The sequence below is a fragment of the Budorcas taxicolor genome, chromosome 12 (genome assembly GCF_023091745.1).
Source record: "Budorcas taxicolor isolate Tak-1 chromosome 12, Takin1.1, whole genome shotgun sequence".
Classification (NCBI taxonomy): Eukaryota; Metazoa; Chordata; class Mammalia; order Artiodactyla; family Bovidae; genus Budorcas; species Budorcas taxicolor.
In genome coordinates this window covers 87,174,500-87,183,506 of record NC_068921.1, presented here as the reverse complement: position 1 = coordinate 87,183,506, position 9,007 = coordinate 87,174,500, and the positions used below count along the sequence as shown (strand labels likewise).

The window sequence follows — 9,007 nt, the reverse complement described above, 5'->3', positions numbered from 1 at the left end:
CCTGCTCTCGCCGCCGGCCTGTACCCCGCACTCCCCGCTGCCCGGCCAGGATTCCCGTATGGTTCCTGGGATGCTTCGCGGATACATAACCGGCCCCTCGGGCCTGGGATGTGGGCGGAGCCGCCCCGCCCCGCCTCCTCGCCCTCAACCAATGAGCGGCTGGGATCGCTCCGTTGGCCGGACGGTGACGCCTCCGCCCCGCGGCGGGCTTTGAGCGACCGGGGCAGGGGGCGTGGCATCTCCGCCCCCCGCCCGCGTCCCCGGCCAATGGGCGGTGTGTGGGCGGGGCAGGAGGCGGAGCGAGCGGGCGCGCGGGCGCGGGGTCTAACCCGGACCGCGGGGACTGCGCCGCCGCTCGGGCTCCGGCTGCTCCGCGGGACTCGGCTCGCGGATCCCGGCGGACCCAGCATGGCGGTGGAGGAAGAGGGGCTCCGGGTCTTCCAGAGCGTGAAGATCAAGATCGGTGAGTTCGCAGGAGCAGGCGGGGCGGCGGAGTCTTCGGGGGGCTCGCGGCGGCCCCCCCGGTCCCCAACCCCTTCGCTGGGGTCCGCGGCCCTGGCGCCTTCCAGCGATGCGCGCTCCCCGGTTGCGGCCCCCTCCTCACCCGGAGAGAGCGTAGCCGCGGCCCCCTCCCCAGCACCAGAGACGCCCAGCAGCGGCTCTCTCCCCGCCTGCCCCGAGGGCGGGCTGGGCCGAGGGGGCCGGTGGCCCTGGGGGACGCAGCTCCCCGCCGCTGGCGTCCCCTAGTCCCCGGAGGCAGGGTCGACTGCAGCGGGGGGAGGTGCTCCGCCGGACCTGGGTCTGGTCCCCGGGGACTGCGTATCTGCGTGTGCACGAGCGCGCGCTCGGGGGCTCTCCGGATGCGAGAATTTTAGGTGCTAGAAACACCCAGCTTGGGGTTCCGCGCCTCGCTGAGTGCGACACCCAGACACTTCCTTTGCTGGGGACGTGGGAGCTCTTGCACCTTCCCTCCGGGACGAGGGGCCGAGCGGGTGGCTGACCGGAGCCTGGGTGTGCGGGTGGCTGTGTAGGTGGATGTGTCTGTGTGTGTGTCTGCCTGTGACTGTGTGTGTGCCGGGGCTCTGGCCCAGGGCTCTCTCAGGGCAGGGCGCCAGGACAGCCACCCCCTCCCCCTTCCATTGAGAACTGGCGGAGGGAGCTCTTGGCCACCAGGGCCTGTCATTCAGGTCGTGTCCCCACAGGCGCCTGCCGCTCTCCCTGGACCCAGGAGCTGGGGGAGGGGCTGGGAGGCTGTGTCTGGACTTTCTGGGTTTGTGGAGAGACTTGCTTTTTCCCACTTCTGACTGGGAAGGGTGATGTACAAGTTCCCCCAAAATAAGACTGGCGCCTGGAGTGACCGTTGCCCGTCACTGCCATTGGCGTGCCGGCTGAGAGGACAGCTCCTGCTGCAGAGGGCTTCTAAGGCCCGCGAGAGTCGCCCTCTCAGGGTCCTTCTTGCTCACTGAGCCCCGGGTCCTCCGCATTCCCACGTGGAAAGGGCCTCTGGGAACCATGCCAGGCCCCCAGTGACTGCTGGAGCGTCAGCTGCTGATGACGTCTCATGCTGCTCGGGAATTCCAGCCACCCCAAATCAGCGTGTTGTTCCCTGTCTGCTTTATTTTGGTTTATGGATCATCGCTGAGACGCTGTTGATATTTGGCTCCGAAGCACCGCAGATAGGACGGGGGCCGCACTTCAGCCCTGAGGAGCTTGCCTGGAGAGGGTTTCTCTTGTGTACTTGGTTGGAATCTGCTGTCACTTTCTGCCGAGAGGTTCAGCATGGCCCTCCACCTGAAGTGAGGCAGGGAAAGTGCCTCTCAGCCCCAGGGCCAGTGAGCATGAAGGGGATTCACACCAGAGGCCTTGAGCTGCTTCCTTAATCAAGGGACAGGAAGGGGTGGGGCATGGCCGCGGGGGGTGTGCCAAGCTTCTGGGTGCAGCAGGCAGGAGGGGGTCTGGGGACTTTGGAGTTCGAGCCCCGCATGGCCAGCCTGGACTCGTATCAGGAAGCCGAGAAAATTGATTTCTTTCCAGAGTGGCCCAGTCCAAGAAGCAGAGGGCGAGGAGGCCCCCACAGGTCCAGGAGAGGAACTCTGCTGGCCTGGCAGGACGCCCTCGGGAAGACTCTGGACCCACACAGATGGCCCGGGCCTGGAGGGAAAGGGCTTGGAGATGCTGCTTGGTTAGGCTTTCTCTCTTTCGTGTGTGTCGCTTTAAACGAGTGAGAGGAGTGCCCGGCTCAGTGGGGGATTAGAGCAGCCACTGAACATCTGCTGCTCCAGCCCCATATTATTAGAGCCGTTGGAGACCCCCTCCCTGATGTGTGGGGACCACAGCAGAGAGGATGAGCAGAAACACCTGTCCATCGTGGCCCAGCTCCCTGGCATGGTTCCAGCTCTCAGAAGCCCCCGTCTCCTCCCGTCTTTGAGGTCTCCACCCGCCGTGCGGGGTTGTCCCGTCCTTGTCGCTGGGGCTTGCAGGGAGCAAGGGCCTCCGCAAAGCACAGGTAGGGCCTCCTCCTGTGCTGGAGCAAAGAGGTGGTCTGAGCCTTGCTGCTGACTTTGAACCTGGGCCCGGCCCCAGAGGCAGAAGGCGGGAGCCGGTGAAGGGGCTTATTCTTGTTCCACTGTGAGTAGGAGGGCCTGGTGGGTGGTGCCCCGAGCTTTCCACTTCTCTCCTCCTTCCCCTGCTGTGGCCAGGCTTGACTCTGACTTGCCTGAGTGCTGGCCCATGGAGGCAGGCCAGTGAGGAGGGACACCAGCACTGGCCCGGAGGAGGGGCGGCTGCACAGGCGGCACACCCACCTCCCGGCCCCGGGAGACCCTGGTGGGTCGGCCATTCGTACTGAGCCCTGTCTCGGGGCTGGCTGGCAGCATGCCCGTGTCTGCTGGTGGCCTGGCTGGAAGACACAGGGTAAGCAACCCCGCCTTCATGGCCTCGTTTTTCCATTTGCAAAATGCCGGCAGTCATTGTCTACGGCATCCGGTGGGAGCTTCCCTACCCGCCCCCCCCCCCCCCCCCCCCGCCCCCAGAAAGACACAGAGGAGCTCTCCCTCGGGTTCTGCCCTCAGCAGCATCACTGTCTCTAGCGCTGGGAGGAAAGGCAGAATGTTTTGGGGAGCTGAGAGTCCTTTGGGGTGGGACTGTAGTCCTCAGTCTGAAACGTGTGGTGGTACTTGGTCATTGAGAGGCTAACGCTGGGGATAATGGGAAGAATCTCTTCCTTTTTTTCCTCTTCCCCTTTCTTTTTCCTTCCACCTTTTGCAAATGAGATAATACATAAGAAAGTGCTGGGGAAAAGTAAGGTATTTTTATTGTAACTATTTCGAGTCCTTGTCTTAAAGAACCTGTGTCTTTCCCCACTTAAATCTCGCAGTTATTTTGGATGGTTCTTCTGCACGCTTGGCTATCTTACCCGTGGTCTATCTTTGGTAACAGCAGTGTCTCATGTCAAGCGAGGCTGAGCACACTTCCTATGAGGCCACTTTGAGGAAGTGTGCTCCTCTGACTTTCCGTGAGTCAGGGCTTTAGCCCTGGGAGGGGCGCGACTGCAGGCGTGATGGGTACAGACCTCCAGCGGAAGCCCCCTGCCCCGCGCTCTCATTTGGGCCGGACGCCCTTCTGGGACTTGCGGCATAGCTGTGCTTTCCAGTGATGTTTCCCTTTTCCATGACAGTTACTCCCTGTTTTTAAAAGTGTCGTCTCAATAAATGTGTTCAGTTAAGAGCAATACAGAGAGGTTTCTCTCAAGCTGAAAAACAGAAAATCCTAGCCTTGCACTTGAGGATAAGAAAAGCTTCCTCAGCCCGGCCTGTGGTTGGACTGCTGTCAGGTTTGAGGGCATCTGGGATCTGTGCTGAGTCCTGAGTGAGGCCACAGGGAGGCCTTCCTTCTTGGGTCCAGAAGTGGCCCCCCTCTCCCCAGCGCTCAGAGCAACCGCCCCTTTCCTTCTCCATCAGCCGAGACCCTGCCATTGCCAAGGGCGAGGGCGGCCTGGGTGCAGCACGCACAGTAGCAGGGAACGTCCCCGTCTCCTTGGCCGGCTGTGGGCCTGCCCGCTGGCAAATGCATCCTCCCAGAAGCAGGAGGCCCCTCTGGCCGGGAGGGAGCGGGGAGGGACCCTGGGCAGCCTGGCAAAGAAGCCCGGGACCTCAGGGGTTGAGAGTTCAGGATTCCAGGTCTGAGAATGACTTTTAACCTGATTTCCACTGTGGGGAGCGGTGGTGTGCCCAACACAGGGTCTACGAGGCTCAGATGAAGGCTTGTAAGTTGAAATGGTTTTTAATAGAACAGCTTAGCAGGGCTCAGTTGGAGGACATGGTCTGTGAACATGACGGGTGTTGTCACAGAGTGTGTGTGTGTGTGCGTGTGTGTGTGTGCACGCGCATGGGCTGTGTGTGTGTGCATGTGCGCGCGGGGGCGTGTATATGTGTGCGGGCATGTATATGTGCGCGCGTGGGGGCGTGTGTGTGTGCGCGCACATGCACGCAGGTGTGTATGTGTGTGTGTGTGCACGCGGGCTGTGTGTGTGTGCACGCGCGTGCGTGCACGTGGGCGTGTGTGTGTGTGTGTGTCTCTGTGTGTGTGTGTGTGTGAGAGAGAGAGAGAGAGAGAGACAGTGGGAGGAGGGGCTGTGCTGGCCACACACGGTTCTTGGCATCGGGGGTTTTATATTCTCCCCAGCGCTCCGATTCTAAAATTAACCTGGATATTCTATTAACCGAGCTAGGCTCTCAAGCTATTTTCGGCCGCTGAGGACCAGTGTGCAGGCTGGCTCTGCCTGGGGCAGTGAGGTCGGTCCTAGCCCAGCTCTGGCTTCACCTGCGTCCTCACAGCCCGCGGTGTTGCTGTCGCCATCTAGGGAGGGCGGTGAGGGCACCCGCCCCAGCCCTGCCTGCCAGCTAGCGGGGTCCCATGCTGCCCCCTCGCCATGCCGTGAGCCTGGGCGGCAGCGGCCACCTGTCCCGCCGGAGAGGACAGGCCTGTGTGAGGACGGGGCGCGAGGTCCCCGGGCACAGGCGCTGGGACACAGGTGGGGGCACAGAGCTCGTGCAGGTGGGATTGGACAGAAGCAGGGACCGAGCCGGCTGCCCCCACGGAGCCCGGCTCGCAGGGAGCAGACCCTCAGGGGCAGGGCCTGGGGCACGGGGTCGGCACTTGGCAGGAAATGTTTGGACTTCTCTCAAGCTTGCCAGGCGAGTGCTCGAGTCCATACTCACACCTCCTGAGGGCGTTTGGGAGTCAGCGCGTCACGCGTCACACTGTGGAGACACCCCGAGTGGGAGCAAAGCTGAGAAGCGGCGCTTGAAAGTCACACCTGAAAGTGGAGGCTGCGGGCACCCCTCCTGCTCCCAGGGGAGGGGGGCCCACTGGGCTCTGGGCGCTCAGGACGGGTGGGGACCTGAGGCGGAGTCCTGGGCAATTGCTGGCTGACTGCAGCTTCAGGCTCGGCCAGGCGGCTCGGCCTCAGCCTGCTCGGTTGCAGGGAGAGGAGGAGCGGGCCCAGCCCCAGGCACGGCGGAGCCGCCGGAGGCCCTTTGTGTGCGGCTCCGTGAGCGGTGTGAACAAAGGCGCCTGCGGTGCTCCAGTCTTGGTGTTAGCTGGTGCAGTTGAAAGCTGCTTGTTCAGTTAGTCCTGTAACAGGCTAGGGCTCCCGCTGAGTCGGGAGAGGGAGGTGAGGTGGGGAGGTGGGGTCGGATGCCTGTCCTCTGCACCCCACTGTCAGGATGGGGGCCCGTGTTCCCGCTGCTGTCGGGCGCTGGTCGTGCTCAGGAATGCTCAGAGGACTGGGAAGTGCCAGCTGAAGGGGTGATTCCACAGTGGCCGCCCTACAGCTGGGAGGGTTCTGCAGCTTTCAGAGAAATGAGCGGGAGCCCAGCCAGGCCGTGTGACCTGCAGGAAGCCACGGGTGTGACTGAAAAGACAGTGGTGTGAAGAGCCTGCTCGCCTCCGACGGTCCCCAAGACGAGCAGGGAGACAGACACGCATGGAAACGACTCCACGCATGTCTTTCCGCGGGACCCCAGCTGGGGAGTGTGGAGACACTTGTGTAGGAAGAGAAAACGGATCTGTTGGAAGAAGCAGGACCATTACTGTTGTGTATATAGATGGCTAAATGAAGAGTTAAAGATCACAGCCGCTTAAAATGTGAACGGAACCGTGCTCTGCGGAGGATACCGGGGCCCAGGAAGACGATTTCCTGGACCGCAGAGGCTCAGGCAGGCATGACGAGTGGGGGGCAGCCACCCAGCCCAGGGTGAGGGAGGTGGGGGCCTTGAATGGACGCGGATACGCGGACGTCTTGGGCTGCAGCCCTGTGGCCAGGAAGCTCTAGCCCAGATGATGGGGAACTTAGAGTCCCGCCATCCACACAGAGGACCCGGTGCTTTTCTTTAAGTGTGAGGCAGCTTCCGAATTCAAACAGCTGACACGTTCAGATTGCAGCGTAGTCGCGCTCTCTGTGGTCAAGTTTCCCGACTCCATGTGCAGCTCGCGCCGCGGGCTGGACCTCTGTGTGTTCCCACACGGCGCTGCTGGGGGGCTCAGAGCCGCTCAGCGTCAGCGTCCAGGACACCTCTCTGCTGGATGTGATGGGTCAACAGGAGCCTGGGGACCAGGTGGTGGCCTTAGTCCTCTGAGTGTCTGCAAGCCCTCCTGTGTTTCTGTACACAGGTGGGTCCGGCTGGCCGGGTCTGTCCTAGGATGTGGCCTTGTCCATTGTGGTTTTCGAGCAAGCTTGCAGCCCGTAGTGGAGATGGTCAGTATCCCACAAGGACCCCTCCAGTAAGGCCGTGTGTCCACCCTGAGGCCTGCCCGCTGCGGGGGGCTGGACCCCCCTCAGGCTCGATCTGCATGTGCCCCTGACCCCTAAGTCAGACCAGGAGTGTCTCCGGGGCCTGTGTCCTCCTCTCGGCATAGTTTCTGCTCCTGTTATCCGGATGGGTTCCGAAGCGTAAGAAGTGGCTGTCCCAGCCCCATTGCCAGCAGGATGGGACCCGAAGGTAGAAAGTCGTGGCAGATGACTCGTGGTGCCTTGGCGTCTGGAGCTGCAGCCAGTCGGGCTGTGCTCCGCCAGCCTTGTTGCCCTGTCGCTGCTCCAGAGACAGTCCCTCTCTCTTGGTGCCCACTGGTGCCTCCACAGGACCAGGACCAGGGCCTGGACGCCAGCCTCTCCTGGGACTGGTTCCCCCGCGGCCACTCTCCAGAGCTGGTGGGATCCCAGGAAGGGGCCTGGGCTTCTGGATTTTGGGGACATTTAAGGGAGGGATGCTGACAATTAACCTTGTCTGGAGATTTGGTTTGAACTTGACAGTGGATCCAGTCGGGTGTGATCTGTGTGCAGAGTCAGCCCAGCCCAGCCGCTCAGTCGTGTCCGACTCTTCGTGACCCCACGGCCGCAGCTCGCCAGGCCTCCCCGTCCCTCACCAACTCCCGGAGCTCGCTCAAACTCACGTCCATGGAGTCAATGATGCCATCCAGCCATCTCATCCTCTGTCGCCCCCTTCTCCCCCCACCTTCAATCTTTCCCAGCATCAGGGTCTTTTCCAATGACTCAGTTCTTCACATCAGGTGCCCAAAGTATTGGAGTTTCAGCTTCAGCATCAGTCCTCCCAATGAATATTCAGGACTGATTTCCTTTAGGATGGACTGGTTGGATCTCCTTGCAGTCCAAGGGACTCTCAAGAGTCTTCTCCAACACCACAGTTCAAAAGCATCAATTCTTCGGCGCTCAGCTTTCTTCACAGTCCAACTCTCACATCCGTACATGACCACTGGACAAACCGTAGCTTTGACTAGGTGGACCTTTGTTGGCAAAGTAATGTCTCTGCTTTTTAATATGCTATCTAGGTTGGTCATAACTTTTCTTCCAAGAAGCAAGTGTCTTTTAATTTCATGGCTGCAGTCACCACCTGCAGTGATTTTAGAGCCCCCCAAAATAAAGTCTCTCGGTGTTTCCACTGTTTCCGCATCTATTTCCCATGAAGTGATGGGACCGGATGCCACGATCTTTGTTTTCTGAATGTTGAGTTTTAAGCCAACTTTTTCACTCTCCTCTTTAACTTTCATCAAGAGGCTTTTTAGTTCCTCTTCACTTTCTGCCATAAGGGTGGTGTCATCTGCATATCTGAGGTTATTGATGTTTCTCCTGGCAATCTTGATTCCAGCTTGTGCTTCATCCAGTCCAGCATTTCGCATGATGTATTATGCATGTAAATTAAATAAGCAGGGTGACACTATACAGCCTTGATATACTCCTTTCCCAATTTAGAACCAGTTTGTTGTTCCATGTCCAGTTCTAACTGTTGCTTCCTGACCTGCATATGGGTTTCTCAAGAGGCAGGTCAGGTGGTCTGGTGTCCCCATCTCTTTCAGAGTTTTCCACAGTTTATTGTGATCCACACAGTCAAAGGCTTTGGCGTAGTCCATAAAGCAGAAGTAGATGTTTTTTTGGAACTCTTGCTTTTTCAATGATCCGACAGATGTTGGCAATTTGATCTGTAGTTCCTCTGCCTTTTCTAAATCCAACTTTAACATCTAGAAGTTCATAGTTCACATACTGTTGAAGCCTGGCTTGGAGAATTTTGAGCTTTACTTTGATAGTGTGTGAGATGAGTGCAATTGTGCGGTAGTTTGAGCATTCCTTGGCATTGCCTGTCTTTGGGATTGGGATGAAAACTCACCTTTTCCAGTCCTGTGGCCACTGCTGAGTTTTCCAAATTTGCTGAAATATTGAGTGCAGCACTTTCACAGCACAGTCAGGGCCTTTATTTCTTTCTGTGTGACTCTCCTTTCCAGAGGCCACACAGAGTGGTTCCCCGGGACCTCCCGTTCCAAGCCCCTGCTCACACCGGTGACTGAGGACAGCTGCTGGTGCCCCTGGGTCTTCTCTGTAGCTTTGTCTCGTGTTTCTTTCTTTTAAGGAAAAGATGTCATTTTCCTTTTTCACTCTGTTGGAGGGACTGGAACGGCCAGTTGACCTGAGTTTGTGCTCCGGCCTTTTTCACAC

General features: G+C 59.4%; 1 protein-coding gene across 3 annotated transcripts in view; it reads left to right on the top strand.

Moving 5' to 3' along the window:
• The first annotated feature begins 344 nt into the window (after nt 1-344).
• The window catches only part of RASA3 (RAS p21 protein activator 3), an 84,598-nt gene continuing 75,935 nt past the window's right edge, over nt 345-9,007 (top strand). For all 3 annotated transcript variants that reach the window (XM_052649928.1, XM_052649927.1, XM_052649926.1), the window contains exon 1: nt 345-463. In XM_052649928.1, coding sequence (XP_052505888.1) covers nt 409-463 — 55 coding nt within the window. In that variant the 5' untranslated portion in view covers nt 345-408. The remainder of the gene's footprint in view (nt 464-9,007) is intronic.